The sequence below is a fragment of the Triplophysa rosa genome, linkage group LG12 (genome assembly GCF_024868665.1).
Source record: "Triplophysa rosa linkage group LG12, Trosa_1v2, whole genome shotgun sequence".
Lineage (NCBI taxonomy): Eukaryota > Metazoa > Chordata > Actinopteri > Cypriniformes > Nemacheilidae > Triplophysa > Triplophysa rosa.
Window position 1 is genome coordinate 23,088,599 of NC_079901.1, and position 19,286 is coordinate 23,107,884.

At 38.3% G+C, this 19,286-nt stretch overlaps 1 protein-coding gene across 2 annotated transcripts; it reads right to left on the minus strand.

Moving 5' to 3' along the window:
• Window positions 1-91: 91 nt before the first annotated feature.
• Window positions 92-19,239, minus strand: serpini1 (serpin peptidase inhibitor, clade I (neuroserpin), member 1). Of its 2 annotated transcripts, none has more exons than XM_057347836.1 (9): window positions 19,144-19,239; window positions 6,204-6,466; window positions 5,805-6,029; window positions 4,254-4,448; window positions 2,683-2,887; window positions 2,394-2,503; window positions 1,234-1,320; window positions 826-915; window positions 92-750 (listed from the first exon to the last, which is right to left on the minus strand). In XM_057347836.1, the coding sequence occupies exons 2-9, from the start codon at window positions 6,454-6,456 to the stop codon at window positions 677-679; spliced, it is 1,239 nt and encodes a 412-aa protein (XP_057203819.1). In that variant the 5' UTR covers window positions 6,457-6,466; window positions 19,144-19,239; the 3' UTR covers window positions 92-676. The 2 variants fall into 2 exon arrangements, with proteins under 2 accessions (XP_057203819.1, XP_057203818.1); XM_057347835.1 differs by lacking the exon at window positions 19,144-19,239 and adding an exon at window positions 16,381-16,475.
• Window positions 19,240-19,286: the final 47 nt, after the last annotated feature.

The window sequence follows — 19,286 nt, forward strand, 5'->3', positions numbered from 1 at the left end:
GTTGTCTTTGTTACATTGTTCAATAGCCGAAGTGTTTTTGTGTAAAGCTAACACGACAAACCCTGCTGTCGCTGAAAAACCGAGAGAGCTCTCATTGAAGACATTCATCTTTATTTCTGAAATAGAGAATACAGCTGGTATTTTTTTGAAACCATCATACCAAATGCACTCTCTCCAGTCCGCCTGAGTTTCCATGGCAACAGCGCTACCTGTACATTCGCAACCTTTCATTAAATCAAAAACTCATATTTATATAATAAGGCATATTAGTATGTGAGCAGTACTTGAGCCACGTGGAAAACCAAAACGGAACAGAAATGAAAGGACTGAGATTACATTGAGAATACTGCACACATCATAAACACAATAGCAAATATACAGATCTAAGAATGCAGGAGTGAACGATGCTGGTGTGGAGGAAGACATGTGATGGAACACGAGTCCGTGTAATGGAGCGGTCGCAAAGACGTATGAAATATTTACAGCTTTGTATTTCTGGTGTGGTTAAAGCTTGTCAAAACACAATCACCTTTGTGTTTTGCATATAAATATTCTGCGTATATAATTGTTTCTCATGTGTTTAGAAAACAACGGTGACGTCATGAACGAACAAACTTGTTTCGTGTGATGATTTAACTTTGTGATTTGTAGTAGATACAGCAAGTAACCAGCAGTTTTACATATCAAAGTTGTCGTCAAAGGGCTCGATGACTTCAGGGGTCATGACGCGGCCCATGAAAAGGATTGACCCTATCAAAAAAAGAGAATTGATTCACAAATAATACACTTACATGTTTGTATGTGTATTGAGTACAGTGGCCATACCTGTTTTTCTGTTTCTGATGATGAAGAAGAAGGGATGGTCGGCCATGACCTGAGGGTACAACACCAGCGTCCTGGTCAACGCGATCATACCTGCAAGAGATCACGAAGACGTGATTGTGAAAGATTCTTACCAAGACCACACGATGACTCTGACACGCGGTGACCAGCACGGGGGCGCTTTTAACCTTTAACAATCTACAAAATTCTCCGAGCAGTCTAGTGTAGTGAAACACAAAAAAGCACCTATAGATTAGAAAGGAAGTGAAGGTCAAAGAAAAAAGACAAGGTAAAATGAAGAAAGACTGAAAAGGAGAAAATTCAAATAGATATTAGCGAAAGTGTGAATATTAGATAATGAAATTAGAGTAAAAAAATGTTTAAATGGATTTACAGAGAAAAGAAAATCACCTGATCCCGCGGCCCCCTCTGCCCCCTCCTCTGTCACTTCCAGACAAGCTTTCTGTACCACCTTCCCAATAAACAGATTCTGTCCATCTATAGACCAACAGAGAAGACACAAAGAACAATATAAAAATCCATTCATTCACTAAATGATTCATTGGCGGATATCATTATGGATTCAGGGATTTAGAGAATTGGGGCTTTGTGTATAATAATGTTTTCATAGACATTTATGTTATTTAAACATGTAGGTTTAAACAATAACATGACTTCATCTTATCATTGTGAGAATCTATAACAAGTGCTGTAGAACCAAGTCCTGCATGTCCTCCAACGTGATTGACAGATTTACATAACCATATAAGAAAAAAAAAATTTGTCCTAGACATAAGTGAGATTAAATGGAGAGCAAATGGAAACTTTTGCTTAAAGGAGCAATGTGGAGTGGTTAGCGGCATCTAGTGGTGAGTTTGCGAATTGCAACCAACGTCTCACTCCCCCCTCCCTTTCTCAGCAGTACGGCAACTGACACAGGACGAACATGTTGTCACGTTATCGCTTCTATGCTGAAGGAATTAACGTATTTACGAAACGCTTTCTGTAGAGCAGTTTGTCCGTATAGGGCTACTGTAGAAACAACACGACGAATTCCAACCCATGGTGTATGCTGATAGAAATAGCTCATTGTACGGTAATAAAAACATAACGCTTTATTACGTAAGGTCTTTATACACCTCTGAAGACGTAGTTATGTATATTATATTGCATTTCTGTCAATAGATCCGCCAGAAAATGATGCGCTGGACCTTTAAGTCTCATCTATTATAAAGAGAAGAGAGAAAGAGTCAGAAATCTGACAAATGTCTCAGAGTTTCAGAAGAGATGTTAACAATGCGTCAAACTGAGCTCAGATTGGTCAAGTCTGCAATCAAAAGTTAATATTATTACTTTTCTCATCAAATTGACCCAAATCCAGATTACTTTACCTCTGCGATCTACATTCATTTTGGATTTGATGAGTATTCATGAAACGGTCTCATTTGTTTCTGTTTTTATTTCTTCTATAAGTAATTTGATCATAGATACTCAAAAGAAACTTAAAACTCCATCAAATCTTTTGGGCTTTGAAAAAGCAATAACAACAGGTCAACAGATTTACTGAGCACCTTCCGTCTCAGCTGTCATGGCTGACAGATCTGCGTCTTTGGTGAAGATGTTCTTGATGCCCAGCTGCTGCAAAGTTTCCTTCAGATCCGTCTTCTGTTCCACCTTAAATCTAAAAGCGTGAATACACATGAACAGGTCAGTTTTTGGCTTCATTGCTTTTGATGCTAAAATATCAATTGACCTTACAAATACGACAAAACACCTCCCTTTTGTTTAAGATTTTGCCTTAAATGAGCCTCAACCCCCTCACACCCTTTCCATTTGTCTGAGTGATGAGTCATGACTCACCTGGGCAGGTAGACCTCCACCTTCTGTCTCTTGACATTGTTGGCCCACTCCTCCAGCAGCTGAGCTTTGATGATGGGCTCCAGGCTGGCCAGAGGAACCTCTTGACGGGGCAGGACAATCATCATGCTCATGTCTTCACCTTCATAGAGCATCTCCAAAACCTGATACACCCCTCCTGCCTCTGTGGTGCCATCGCTAAACTCTCCTGAACACCAAGAACTGGATGAGGTTAGTGCTTTAAATGATCATGGAATCTACTGTTCGGTATGTTTGAGGAAATCAGATGGTTGACGAACGAAGATATTTTGAAGAACGTCGGTAAGCAAACAACACTGACCCTCATTGACTTCCATTGCACGAACACAAAACCACCGAGACATTTCTCAAAATATCTTCTTTTGTGTTCCACAGAAGCAAGAGTCATAAACAGGTTTTGAGGAACTTGTTCCAGGGTTAACAAAGAAAGTTTCTAATCACAGCGTGCATGTGGTTACATGATGTAATCGTGTGTTCAGCTTTGTGTTTATTTGTCGTTCATAACAATGTCGGTTTCGGCCTGTTCACCGCCAGTTCACATTTCATAGAGCTCAGCGTCTCTCGCTTAGAAACATTTCAGATCATTTTCTGTCCTGTCTCCTTCGCTCTCTGTCACCTTCTCACTTTATTTGTCAGCGGTTCACCCTTCCGTTCTTCTATTGTGTTTTTCCCTCTTTCACTGGGTTTGATGTTGCTGTTTCTATCAGATTTGTCCGACTTTTCCCGGTCCCGCATTTATCTTTCGGTCTCTCTCTGTCCTTCTCTTTTGTTCTTTGGGTGAGCTGGATGTGACAGGCACACTGCAGTCATTCTACGGGACCCTAAAGACACGACCTGAATCAACCTGACCAATCAGCAGCGAGCCATGAAGAAACAAAACTATTGAATCAAATAAACGCATCATGCAAACACAATCCAACACACAGAGTCAAAGAAGGAATATAGCAAAGATCGAACTATCTGTCTCTGTCTGTCTTAGGGTTGCAAGAGTTCTTCTTAAATCATGGTTTTTGATTTCAGTACAAAATATGAATGTGTAAATGTATTTTTACGATTTTATTTCCAGATTTTAGTCGCATATGTGGACTTAAACTCCCCGTGAACCGGAAGTTGCGATTGTTTTTACTTCCGTATTTTGACGCATTTCCAAGTGAAATGAAATTCCTAATGAGAAAAACAGTGGGCGTGGCTTTCGTCGTTCTCTGCGATTTGATTGGATGTATAAAAACAGCCGTTGCATTTTGAAATGTAACTGGCAGCAGACTAACAGTTGAAGGGGAGGAGTTAACGGATGCTCCGCCCAAGCCGTCTAAGATACGTCATTTAAGATGGATAGTCATTACAGGTAGGAAGTGCATTTTCAGATTTTAACTAAAGATTATGAGAGCACACGAATTAAAAAAAAAGGATGACCCACATTGATAAACTATTTACAATAAACGCTGCAATATTTCATGAAAAAAAAAGAATTGTAATTTTTAATTTCACTGTGACTTTAACAAATTTCTACGCCACACATCACTGTCTGTTCTTACCGTAGTAAAACTCTCCCTGCTGGTACATCATCAGGGTCTGGACCTCACTGCCATCATCTTTGGTGAAGGAGAAGGTTCTGGTGTTTTCTGGTCTGAACTGGTTCTTCCAGCTGCCTCTGAAGTACATGGCGTTCACCAACATGATCTTTGTAGCGCTGCTGAAGTCATCTGCCGACACCAGGTTGTGGATCTTACCTGAAAACCCCCCCCCCAGATTAAAGTAAATGCCACATCTACACCATCGTCACTTCTTCTTGAAACAGGAAAGAAGAGGCGAGCTCTTCAACTGCATAAAATCTTCATCCGATGCTTAGAATTAGTGCTGGAATCAGACAGTCCTTTTGCAGAGAAAATAGATCTGTCTGGAAATATCTCCGAGCACAGAGGCATTATCATTCAGAGTATGACTGATCTACTTGAGTGTCCTACTTTACTAAAGTCAGCGTAATTCTCCTGAACACTATCTATTCAACCATTTTTAAAAGACCTGAAAAATACATTACTAATTGGATTACAGTATGAGCTATGACTAAATTGAAGGTGCATTTCTAGTTAAATAATATCTGATATAAATGTCAAAATGTAGACCTAAAATCATACAGGAACCAGATGTTTACACAAATCATCATAATAAATTTAATAAAGGGAATCATTACAAACTGCCAGTTTGGAGTTTTCTGGTGGTCCCGTTCTATTAGGTGTCATCTATATGCTAGCGTACTCTTAGTTTAAAAAAACGAACTTATGGCAGATGTAATTTCATGATGTAAATAGATTTATGTCAAATTTATAGTTGGTCGCTTCACAGAAAATAGAAACAAAAAACTCATCGTGATCTCACAAGCGTATCCATATTTTTATTCAATGCGGCATATTTGTGAATCACAACCTGGCAGGTAGGTTTTAAAAAACAAGACACATGGAAATCCAAGGACAATTTACGAATGTATAACAACTGAAATTCAATTGCTTTACCATTCAAAACTTTTTGTGCACAACATCTGTAAATTGTGTTTTGCATTTGTAAAACGTATTTTATGAATACATCATTTTATTTTGCAAACACAGATTGATTTTTGTGACTATATTATGTGTATGTAGTTTTTCATGTAGATTAATTGTGAATGTGAATTTGGATACAAATGTGTGTAATAAATCTTTGTGTGAATTGCTTTTTACACTAATCTTACTTGAAACTATTTAATGCATAACCTTTTTAGTTAAAAATGAACAAAAATCATTTTTTTTAAATGTTCAAAACTGTCTCCTTACTTTACCCTGATTTACACCTATAAGCCTAATGATCCATAAATTGAGGTCAGATTTAGCTGTCATTTGACTTCAATCCTCATAAAGATAAAGTTAAAGTAACCTGTAAATTAGAAAAATTATTCAATTTTAGTTTTCAAAAAGAGATGTCTATAGAGGCAAAAGTTATAAATTGTGACGTTAAAAGACAAAGATGATTTCTTCGATATGTCCCGCCCCGTCTTACTGTTTAACTGGGAAACGCACTGTTAGAGATGTACGTATGGCTGTAAGTTAACTTACTCTCTGTGTGGTTTTCGACCCATGAGTTGATGTGTTCAGCCACAGCTGCTGATTGGCTGAAGTCCACCGTCTCCACCTCAGCTCTGAATAAGATCTTCATGAGTTGCAGAAAGTCTTTGTTGAAGCGGACCCCCGTCTGCAGGAAGAGCGAATTTACCAGCCGTACCACATACGTGTCTACAGACAGCGCTCGGGTGAGGTTACTCATCAGCGAGAACTCCTCATCTGTGGAAAACATGTGGAAAAAATGCTTTAATGTTACGTCTTCTTCTTTAATTCATAAAAGTCCATTGTCTTGTACCTTCATCATTATTCCAACTTTTTAATTTTTGTCTTAGAGTCAAATGTTATAATGCTATGAAACAATATGTTTTTTAGGTGTTTGGTTGATTCTTTTACCTTCTCTTAAATTACTGTAGCCCAGCGCCTGTCTGATCTCCTCTAAAGAGGAGCCGCGGGCACCCAGTTCCACCATGCCCAGAGCCAACTCCACGCTCAGAGGAGAGAAGATGATGTTCTCCTCACCCCCCAGCATCTGAAGCTGGTGGTACATTCTGACCGAGAACTCTGCCGTTACGTCCAGGGGAGCGTCGGCCGCCTGGCAACCGCAACCCCTTAGCAACATGAGCGGTAAGAGTCCGAGCAGCAGCATGATGAACGTGCTGGAGAGAGATGAGAGAGAATGTGTGAGTCAGTGTGAGAAGGAAATGATAAATATAACCGTGGGTGGATGACAGACACATCACCGAATTAAACATGAAAGGGGACATGTCGTGGAAAAATGGATTTTCTTTTGAAAGAACAGTTCAGTTTACTATAGTAGTGGCCACGAGTGATGTCCGGAGAGCATATTTGGTGCTCATTTTGTGAAAATATAATGTGCATGGTACAAAATGGAGACAACACTATAGTTTAAAAAAGGTATTCATTTGACAAAGTTATTTGTCAGAAAGGCAAACTACAATGTATTCTGGGTCTTGACTCGGTAAGCTTTGCTCGGGTGTTCTGTGTTTTAGCCAAGCCTCTTTAAATTCTTCTCAAAGCTGAGATTCAGTTTACACTTCAAACACAACATGCAAAATGTATAATAAATCTTTATAGTATTTAAATAAAGCCAGAAAATGCAACATTTTCAAAGTTGGACATCACTTTTGACTACTATTGTATATACTTCAGCATACTTGTTCATGATATATCTAAAGTATCTCTAGCTCATCTTTTCTAGGACCTGCAATAATACCATGAGAGTTGCATTACATAGTATACAATGCCTATTTACAAGCGTAGAAATAATAAAGAGACCAGTCAACATTTTTATTTATTCTGCATTTCTAGATGTTTTGTGGTCGTTCCAGTCCAGTGTCTGTCGAATTTCAAGTGTTATGTCACCTCAGGAGGGACATAAAGTCATCCAACAGCAATGTGAAAGACTGACAGCATGACAAGACGAATAAGAACTATGATAGCAATCCAGGTAATCACATGAAAAAAATATTTTGAACTTTTCCTAAATGCATATGTAGAAATATGACCGTTGTGTTGCTTAAAGGTGAATCTGAACTTGTTTTCTTTCCCGTATTTGAGGTCTGAAAAAATACAGAGCACCTGTTTCTCCAGCTTTCATTTTCTGCAAATTAATGAAAACACAAGCAATATTATTACTTAAAATTGGGAGAAATGTTGTTAGTAGTTCACAGAATTAAACAAAATGAAAAATTTACCTAAAAACATACCTATAAATAGTAAATTCTGAAAAACTGAAAATAATTTCAAAACGGGCTCTTAATTTTTTCCAAGTCTGTTTAGATCTGTGTGTGTGTGTGTGTATGTGTCTATATGTGTATGTACAGTATTTGTTTTCTCTTTCCGTCTCTATTTCATATTACTTTTGTTTTAAGTAATATATACTCTATATATAGCATATCTTCTATGTGTGTTCAACATATGCTCTCTTTTTGTTTTTTCTTATGCAGCTGCTTTGATGCAATGCTAATTGTAAAAAGCACACACACGATGCAACGGGCAAAACGGTCATGTAACTAAATTACAGAAACGTGAATAATATTATTAGTGAAAAAACGGATACAAATGTTGCAGGCGTGATGCCGGGTTTGCATCTCTGCAATATGTGCAAGTTAAAGTGCACATGACTGAATGTACGCACGCACGCACACACGCACACACGCACACAGACAGACAGACATATACAGTACATGCATACTACCTTCATTCTAACATGCCACAGTCAGTGCTTTTGTTGTTGCCTGGCAACAGTGCTTTCCACACAAACAAAGAATGCAGAGGAGAATGTGGCCTTGTGCCATTGTGTGATGGAGGGAGGCGGCACAGGTTGGGATGAAGACTCAAGTGTGTGTGTGTGTGTGTGTGTTGTGGTAGCAAGCATGTGCTGCTATTTTATGTTTAAGAATGTGATGTGTTTGTATTTCAAGAGTCCATTTGCAAAAACAGCTAACCCAGTTTTTATTACATTACATTACATTTACATTTATGGATTTGGCAGACGCTTACTTACATTGCACTATACATTGTATCTGAGTATGTGCAATCCCCTGGGATCGAAACCCATGACCTTGGCGTTGCTAGTGCCATGCCCTGACCACTGAGCCACAGTAAAGCTGTATTATTAATTTTCATAAATCATGATTTTTAAATAATGCATTCGAAAGAAAACCATGATTTATGAACATTTAGAATCTAATCACCAACATTCACATTGTTAGTTTTTACATTAAAAGATGATACCTCTTATGATACCTTCAGTTTTTATTTTTGCATTATTGCGTGTCACATTTTACAAGGAAAAAGTTTAAAGCAGCCAATGTCACGTGATGGAATATTACCAACCATCGATACAAAACCTGCTGTTCTCAGGTCTTCAACATTCTGATCTGTCATGACTCATGACCCGAGCCCATCACCTCAGACTAAGACATTCAAGTGCACAGACGCTGGGTTTGTGTAACCGGACCTGACCCTGGTGATCGAGATCTGGCCTGAGAAACAGACGACCGGTTGTGAATGCAGGAGAAAAGTGTGGGGTACACCTGAAAACACCATTAGACCTGCCTGACCTCTCATTCACCTGCGCACAAAGGTCTGAAGGCCACCCGGGAGAACACAACTATTTCAAGACACGTGAGAAGCAATAAGGTTTGAAGTAAAGTTATGGGTTTGTTTTGGTTCTAATTTTGCTCATAAAATTAATGTTTTTCTCACACACCTATTGTTTCTTTTTATTAACCCACCGGAGTCATTTGGATTACTTTAATGATGGATGTATGGGGTTTTTCGGCTTTACTAAGGTTGACACCTGTAGACGGTTTTAACGGCAACGACATAAACAAACGTTATGTGGCCCAAACGTAACTTCCGGTAGACCTTCGCAAAGTGTGTTTTAATTCAATTTAATACAATTAATATACACTAATATATTACTATAAATGAATATTAATATACATTAAATTGTTATATTATAACCAAATACAGACCGGAAGGTAACTTCAGGCCAGGCGAGGCGCGTCACACATATAGTTTGATAAAAAATCTTTGTGTTCAGATGAAGACAGGAAGTTATATACAGTTAATTATGAATTTTCAGTAGACCTGTACAGAAGCTGTGAGAAATACCCATAAGCCTTTGCACCTGAAATTTTTTGTTATTCATGCTTTTTTAAAATAATAAGCACTTTTGGGTCATTTAGATGTAAATAAGATGTATAACCAAATTGAAGATGTACTGTATTTAGTATTATTGATGTTGTTTTATTGTAAATAATTGTTTTCTGTGAAGTTATCATTCAGGTGATTCGTGTTTGCTTTGGTAACTCTTAACAACCCATCGTATTTCTTAGCACAATAAGGAAGACACACATCAGAAATGCAGTATGTTGTGTGCTTCTGTGGAGAATCATCAATGACTGCATCAAATCAGTCATCAATTATTTCAATACTATTTGTTATAATAATATACTTCACTATGCTATATGAACATTAAGGTAAATTAATTGAATATTTAGGTACAGCCTACATGAGCACGGTAAGTTGATTGAACTCGTGCTACATAATTTTTTAAGTAAAGAAGGTCAAGGGAACTCATATATTTGTGTAAACGCAACAAAGATTTGTTATTTTGACTTAAAATCTCCTTTAGTTGAATGATGCAAAAATGGTGCACATATATTTTAAGTAGTCAACATATCATTTTTTACAGTGTTCAGCATATCTGGGAATATGGATTTTATTTAAATATATAAAAATGCATAGAAAACAAAAAGCTGACAGGAAATAAAGCAAACATTGACTGCAGTTTTATAGTTTATTCCCATTTTGTTGATCCTCTTTTCTTTTTGACTACAGCAGTTTCTTCTTGGCCTTGACACAATTATCTTTGCTAATGCTATTATGTTATTTTTGCCAAGACTCCTTCAATTCTTCTCAAAACTGAGCGTCTATTTAGACTTAAAGCACAACATGCATACCATTTTTAAAACATAATACATCTGAATAACTTTTCCAATGTTAAACAACCCTGATTGTTGCTTACCTGGTTGCCTTAAAATTTTGAGTTAAGTCAACTTAGAAATATTAGTCAACTTAACGAGTTTAGTCAACTCAGTGAGAAATTCATTGAGTTAACCAATATTTTTATAGTATAAAAATATATAGTTCAATTAATAAGAATAGTTCAATTACCTCAAACTTTTAAGGTAACCAGGTTACTTTTTTAACTCATTTTTTAAAGTTGAACCAACAAACACAACAAACAATTTTTAACAGTGAGTTAGATGTATTTACACTCACCTAAAGGATTATTAGGAACACCATACTAATACGGTGTTTGACCCCCTTTCGCCTTCAGAACTGCCTTAATTCTACGTGGCATTGATTCAACAAGGTGCTGAAAGCATTCTTTAGAAATGTTGGCCCATATTGATAGGATAGCATCTTGCAGTTGATGGAGATTTGTGGGATGCACATCCAGGGCACGAAGCTCCCGTTCCACCACATCCCAAAGATGTTCTATCGGGTTGAGATCTGGTGACTGTGGGGGCCATTCTAGTACAGTGAACTCATTGTCATGTTCAAGAAACCAATTTGAAATGATTCGAGCTTTGTGACATGGTGCATTATCCTGCTGGAAGTAGCCATTAGAGGATGGGTACATGGTGGTCATAAAGGGATGGACATGGTCAGAAACAATGCTCAGGTAGGCCGTGGCATTTAAACGATGCCCAATTGGCACTAAGGGGCCTAAAGTGTGCCAAGAAAACATCCCCCACACCATTACACCACCACCACCAGCCTGCACAGTGGTAACAAGGCATGATGGATCCATGTTCTCATTCTGTTTACGCCAAATTCTGACTCTACCATTTGAATGTCTCAACAGAAATCGAGACTCATCAGACCAGGCAACATTTTTCCAGTCTTCAACTGTCCAATTTTGGTGAGCTCGTGCAAATTGTAGCCTCTTTTTCCTATTTGTAGTGGAGATGAGTGGTACCCGGTGGGGTCTTCTGCTGTTGTAGCCCATCTGCCTCAAGGTTGTGCGTGTTGTGGCTTCACAAATGCTTTGCTGCATACCTCGGTTGTAACGAGTGGTTATTTCAGTCAAAGTTGCTCTTCTATCAGCTTGAATCAGTCGGCCCATTCTCCTCTGACCTCTAGCATCAACAAGGCATTTTCGCCCACAGGACTGCCGCATACTGGATGTTTTTCCCTTTTCACACCATTCTTTGTAAACCCTAGAAATGGTTGTGCGTGAAAATCCCAGTAACTGAGCAGATTGTGAAATACTCAGACCGGCCCGTCTGGCACCAACAACCATGCCACGCTCAAAATTGCTTAAATCACCTTTCTTTCCCATTCTGACATTCAGTTTGGAGTTCAGGAGATTGTCTTGACCAGGACCACACCCCAAAATGCATTGAAGCAACTGCCATGTGATTGGTTGATTAGATAATTGCATTAATGAGAAATTGAACAGGTGTTCCTAATAATCCTTTAGGTGAGTGTATTATTCAAGTATTATTCAGCAATATCCTCAATTTTTCATCTTGAACAAGGAAGGCACACCGAAGCAAACAAACGTCCTCTTTTGTTGAACAAGGACCAGCTTTAAATTTCCCAAAGATGTTCATGCATTCACACCCGGACGCATCTGTCACCATGAGAACAGCATCCTTCACATCCATCAGCCCTTTTGTTTTTAACACGACAGTCCAGAGAAGGCAGAGGTACAATGTGACAAGCCTCCAGAGGACAGACCCGCTGGAGCAGAACCGTCACAGAGAGCTGCGTTTGACCGCATGTGAAATGTCAAAGCAGGTTGAGGAATCAGACATTCAGAAAAAAAGCAGCAGATGCATTGAAAGGCGACGGTGATAGGATGTATTTAGAGGGCTGGTTGAAGAGTTAAAGAGGCATGGCCTGACAGCGCTGCGGTCAGGGGACTCCACCGGAGACTGGAGAAGATGGTGCGAGACGCGGGTCAGCTTTAATTAAAATCTTTTCCAGGCTCCATCGCCTGCAGAGTACTGCGGTACAGGACTGAACCAGACTGACTCTTATCTGTCTGATCTTGAAGAGAAGTACTGGAGGAAAATGTTATTGCTCAAAGGTCGCTCTTCCACAGCTCAAGAGATTTGATGGAGTTTCATTTAGGTACGTAGTCTCAGGAGAAATAAAAATAAACAAATGAGGCGATTGTTTACATCCAAGAAGAGTATGGATGTGTAAAATGACTAAAGGATTTGGGTAAATTTTATGAGAAATGATTAGAGTTCATTTCGAGATCTTCAATAATATTGGCAATTTGGATTGCAGACTTAACAAATCTGAGCTCAGTTGAGACATTGTTGACGTCTCTTCTGAAACTCTGGAGACATTTGTGAGATTTCTGACTCTTTTTTTCTCAGGAGATTTATCTAAGACGTCGGATACTTATGCAAAAGTTTCCCTTTGTCCCCCATTTAATCTTATTGAGGTCTATGAGAAATAATTGACATATTAATGAGATCGTTCCTTCCGGGTACGAATGCAGAAAAACATTTGTCCAGGAAAAGATTCTTTCTTATTCTGATCTTGAGCAGAACATTCTGCACCAGGTCTAGCATTTACACGGCAACAGACTCAAGTTAAAGTTACTTTTCTTAATCAGCATCCAGACAACTGAAACCCCAAAACTAGAGGATTTACAGGTTGAATGAGTTTTCAAACCAATGCCCTCATCCTCCCTATGGTCATGTACCGCTCGGGTCATACTGCAGCATCCAGCATCATTACACATTTAACATCTGGCTGTTTCTAGGGCTCAGAGTAAGAAGCTTTAATCACAGTGTGTGTGATATTATCTCTCTGTCCGCTGCTGGAAAATTCACAGAATACAGGGCTATAAATCGCTGCCACCAATGAGACCACATGGCTAATGCATCTTGCTGTATTATAGATGACACAAAGCATCTTATCTTCATTGCACTGCAGACCCCATAAAACTAATTCAATTCAATTCAATTCAATTTTATTTATATAGCGCTTTTCACAATGTGCATTGTTCCAAAGCAGCTTTACAGGAGAAAATAAGAAAAACTGAAAAACACAAAAAAGGTCAAACACAGCACAGTGCATGGTGTGTATAGAACAAGCAAGATTATTCTAGTAAATAATATCTAATAAATGCAGTCTCCCGGTGGTTTATTTAGAATATTTTGCATTAAGTGAAAGCTTGGCTGAAAAGATGTGACTTTAATCTAGATTTAAAATGGGAGAGTGTGTCTGACCCTGGAATAGTATCGGGAAGGCTATTCCAGAGTTTAGGTGCTACGTATGAGAAAGCTCCGCCCCCTTCGGTGGATTTAGTTATTCTAGGTGTTATCAAAAGTCTGGAGTTTTGAGATCTAAGAGAGCGTGATGGGTTGTAGTGTGGTAGAAGCTCTGTTATGTAGGTAGGGGTTAAACCGTTTAAGGCTTTATAAGTGATTAAAAGAACTTTAAGTCAATACGATACTTAATGGGTAACCAGTGAAGGGTTGATAACATTGGGGTTATGTGATGGTATTTTCTGGACCTGGTTAGAACTCTGGCAGCTGCGTTCTGAACTAACTGTAGTTTGTTTATTGATGATGCAGGACAACCACTAACTAGTGCATTACAGTAGTCAAGTCTTGAGGTCACAAATGCATGAATAAGCTTCTCTGCGTCAGCAACACATAAAATATTTCCTAATTTGGCAACATTTCTAAGGTGGAAGAAGGCTGTTTTTGTGACATTTGAGATGTGATTTTTAAATGACAGGTTGCTGTCTATTATAACGCCGAGGTCTTTAACTGTATTTGTTGGAGTAACAGTGCAGCCTTCACTGTCGGGCAGTTGGGCAGTCGTGGCCTAATGGTAAGAGAGTCGGACTCGTGACCAGATAATCATCTGCATAACAGTGGAAGCTAATTCCATGTTTTCTAATAATGTTTCCAAGGGGCAGCACGTATATGGAGAATAGCAAGGGTCCTAAAACCGATCCCTGAGGCCATCCATAATTTACTTGCTTTAGATTTGATGATTCCCCATTTAAGTGGACAAATTGATGTCTGTCTGATAAGTAAGATCTGAACCATTGTAGTGCCTGTCCCTGAATACCGGTGTAATTGTGTAAGCGATCTAGAAGTATTTTATGGTCTACAGTATCGAACGCAGCACTAAGGTCGAGCAGGACTAGGAGTGAGATGTTACCTTTATCTGATGCTATAAGCAGGTCGTTTGTCATTTTAACAAGCGCAGTTTCAGTACTATGATGCGGTCTAAAGCCTGACTGGAATTTTTCGTGTATGTCATTATTTTGTAAGAAAAACTGAGTGGACACTACTTTTTCTAGTATTTTAGACAGGTAAGGGAGATTTGAAATCGGTCTATAGTTTCCTAGTTCATTGGGGTCTAAGTTTGGTTTCTTGATAAGAGGCTTAATGACGGCCAGTTTAAAGGCTCCTGGGACATGGCCTAGATTAATTGACTAGTTGATAATGTTATAAATGGGCTCAATTGCAACGGGTAATAAGTCTTTTAATAATTTAGTTGGTATGGGGTCTAATAAGCAAGTTGTAGGTTTAGATGTTGCAATAAGTTTAATTAAATCTTCCTGTTTTATAGGTGAAAAACACTGTAGCCTTTCTTTTGGGGCGATGGTTGGTACTAATTTATAGGACAGACTTGGAGGTTGAGTTTTTACTATTTTGTCTCGTATGTTTTCAATTTTCTCTGTAAAAAAATTAATGAATTCATTGCTACCAAGGTGCGGCGGAATAACCAGGTCAGGTGAAGCCTGTTTATTTGTTAATTTAGCAACTGTACTAAATAAAAACATTGGATTGTTTTTGTTAGTTTCTATGAGGTTACGGAGGTGCTCAGCCTTTGCTGCTTTTAGTGCCTTTTTATAACAGTTTGCACTCTCTTTCCACATAATTTTAAAGACCTCTAATTGGGTTTGTTTCCATTTGCGCTCCAGTTTACGTATTTCTCTTTTAAAGGGCGCGAGTGGTGCTATTGTACCATGGTGCTACGTTTTACTCATTAATCTTTTTTGACTTCATAGGTGCGACAGCTTCTAATGTATTAGAGAAAATAGTGCACAATTTGCTGGTCATGTCATCGAGCGATTCTGTATTTATTGGTATGGTTATGGTATATGGTTATGGATAACATATCATTGTCCTTTTGCCCGTGTCTCCTCTCTTCCCATAAGAAAGAAAAATCCCAGAAGAGATCTCTTAAACATCAATGAGATTAAATTGAGAGTAAACGTTTGCTTATTTCTACTCCATCTCAGATGTTTCGTCATGCACGTCTCTCTCTCCCAGCATGCAATGCTAAAAACATTTTTAGGTGCTTTATTTTTCCCAAGTTCAAAGGCACTTTCCCTCTCTCTCCTTGCTGACGAGAGCAGACGTGACTCAGGATTGCAGGCGTCCTTCAAACAGGGTAAGAGAGTGTCGAACCCAATCGCTCATGGGCTGCCAATGCTAATACAATTTATTAATTCGTATGTATATTTGTATATCATATTTTTATTTTTTATTTATATGTAAATCATTACTTCTTTATTTTATTCATTGCTAGAGTTGTCATATTACAGATGATTTCACAGCTATTAATTACCATAACGTTTTGACAGTTTGCAAAAAATGCTTTTGCATTTCCAACAATGAAAAAATGTGGTAAAGTTTTTTTGTTAAGGAAAACTTGTTGGTTAAGGAAACATTGCTCATATTTACAAGGGTTTAAATATTTTTTTTGGTAACTTACAGTACCGTAGAACATTAATTTTTATGAATTACCTTTTGCACAGCGCATACAGACAATGCAGGTTTTTTTTCTGCAACAAGGCATCCACACATACATGACTTTTCATTTCTGTGGTTGTTAAGCCTCACCATCTAGCTGTAAATCTCATTATTTTTAAGGATTTTTATTTGATAAATCACACAAACGCAGCTGAGGGAAGAGAAGCACACAATGTACCCAATGCACAGGACAAAATGAGAAATATTGAGACTAAATGAATATGTACTTGCTGTAATGAAAGTCCGGAGAATGAAAAATCTGCCAGGCTCCCTTGAATACAAAGAGACCTCTGTCCATATTGTTCACATCTTCTCATAGTCAGAGAAATAATCGCTCGACGCCTGCCAGCGGTTCTGACCCAATCTGCTATGAGGCGCATTGAGTAATGATGCCAACAGCATAAAGATGCAGTCCACGGTCTTGACACATCATTGAAAAGCAATCAATAACAAACAGATTTGCACATGTTTAGAAAAGCAGAGAAAAGCCTAAAGAACATGTCCTGAGACGGGAGCAGTACAGTTTGATATATCATGTACACTAGAGACAACACAGATGTTTTCTGCGTACTTTTTCCTGCCATCTGTGCTTTCCAGGGGGCAAGCAATGATCAAAATGAGAGAAAACTCCAAATCACTTACAAAAACCAGCCACGCTGTCATCCAAAATCAATTTCTATTGGCTGATGGTTGCCTAGAAAATCTGGTGTTATATTGTGCGTCTGACAGTATCAGCCATTTCATTTGAATGTTTTCCTCTCTGAGCAGAAACATGCAGATACAGCCATGGAAAACAAAGAGATCATTCCAAATGTTCATTTAATCAGTATTTCTAGATGTATTGTGGTCATTCCAGTCCAGCGTCTGTTTAATTTCAACAAAATCAAACCTCTGGAGGGACATAAAGTCATCCAACAGCAATGTGAAAGACTGACAGCATGACTAGACACATGAAAACTGTGATAAAAATCCAGGTTATCACATAAAAAGATAATATTCCTAAATGCATGTAGAAATAGGACTGTTTTATTGCTTGAAGTGAATATAAACTTGTTTTTTTGTTGCTGTATTTGAGGTCTGAAAAAATACAGAGCATTTTTTCTGTTATTTTCGTCTGTTTCTCCAGTTTTCATTTTCTGCAAGTAGTTCACAGAATGAAACAAAAATGTAAGTAAATAATTTTGAAATGGTCTCTTAATTTTTTCCTCATCTGTATGGACAAAAAGCAGACGATGCAGGAAAAGTTTATTGCTTGTTTCTCTTTTAAGATCTGATAAAGTTCTCAGTCGTGTTTCATTTAAGTAACAACCTATTTTCATCTTACAGTAGAGATAAAAACATAAACAAAAGAGACTGTCATTGTTGAAATCCATGAAAAGTGTGGAGGTGTACAATGAATGTAGATTAATAATCTGGATTTGGGGATATTTGATGAGAAATGTTTGAGTTCATATTGAGATCTTCAATAATATTGACTTCTGATTGCAGACTTGAAAAATCTGAGCTCAGTTTGACACATTTGTTAAGATCTCTTCTGAAATTCTAATGACATTTGCGAGATTTCTGTCTCTTTTACTCCATATAATCACAATCATGTCTAGGAGTAATAATTAAGATATTAAAGAGATCTCATTTGTGATTTTTATTTATGGGTGGAAGTACACTAGAAATAACAAACAAACATGAAAATATCAGATATTTTGAGTCTTTTCTAATGTGCAATATTATGGAGTAAAAGTGGAAGAATAAAAGACGTCCAGTTCGTTTTCAGTTGTACTAACATTGCATGTGAATGTTATTCATGCTTTCAAATTAGAGGCTCATCCACACCTGCACAACAACAATCCATCCAGGAATCAATATGCATGCCGATTCAAAGTGACCACCGATGAGTCCACACATATGTATGTCCGCTCGTGTGTGACTGCCAGGCCTACAGAAAACAGCACACAGTTTGATATAAATTGCTGCAATTCTATTCCAACTCCTTCGCACCTTGATGCAGCTTGTTTTCTATTGGTTTTCACTCTTCTCCCTTGCCTCCTCTCTCTCCGTATCGATCTCTCGCTTTCATTGCCTCCCTTCTTGTACCAATTGCACTTTAACACCTCATTTTGCCTCCCTCTCCTTTAGTGGTCCCTGTATATCTCTCATACATCCACATTACAAACCCTCTCTAGCACACCTAATCTCCACGTGAGCACGTCCCATCAGCTCTGGACAGAACAAACCAGTTATTTTCACACCAGCCCATCGAGGGGGCTTGAAAGGGAGGGGTGGTCTCTGTTTCACTCCTCCTACGCGTCTCATTTACAGAAACATGAAATATAGGATTTTCTCGCAGGAGATGATTTACGTATCCCCAGACACACGTTCCCACGCCAGCTGTGTGAGGATGCGATGTTGCCTGTGGTCCCTAAATCCCCTCTGTTGTCCCTCCATGATTCAATAGAAACACTTTAATGATTAAATCTAAACCATAAGGGTGGTTTAAAAATAGGAAAGGAGAAAAGGCAAGACCACATGCAGGGTAGGAAAATGTATGGTTATTTAGTGTAAGAATAAATACTCACAATTATATAAAGACAACAAAATGATGCTGAGTTTTATATACCAAGGAGTTTTTTTTCCTGCAGAATGATATTTTTCTCTGCAGAACAGATTTGTAATGCGAATGCACGTACAGCTGCATAAAGTATAATATCACAAGTGCAATGTATTAGTCTAAGGACGTTCTATTACATATGCAAAATCGGACTGAGAATAAATATATACAAGACAAATTAAATGGAAAGATATTTAGACAGATGCGAAACCCACCACTTAACCCATCATTAAAGGGCATCACATCTGCACGCCGTATCACGCAGAGAATACAACCATCATACCATAAATAACGTGATGACTATCAGTTACAAAACTTACAAAATATATTATTATAATAGATGGATTTAAATAAAACGAGTAGAAAATGCGTAGAAATGTCCTACCGTAAGATTTGAGACGAGATGGTGATGTTGGGCGATGCTGATGATCAGCGCTGCTTGCCTCCGCGCATTCACACACACCTTTATTATGAGAGGCGGTCCCACCTCTCTCTATCCTGATTGGTCAGACCTAACACTGGCTTTGC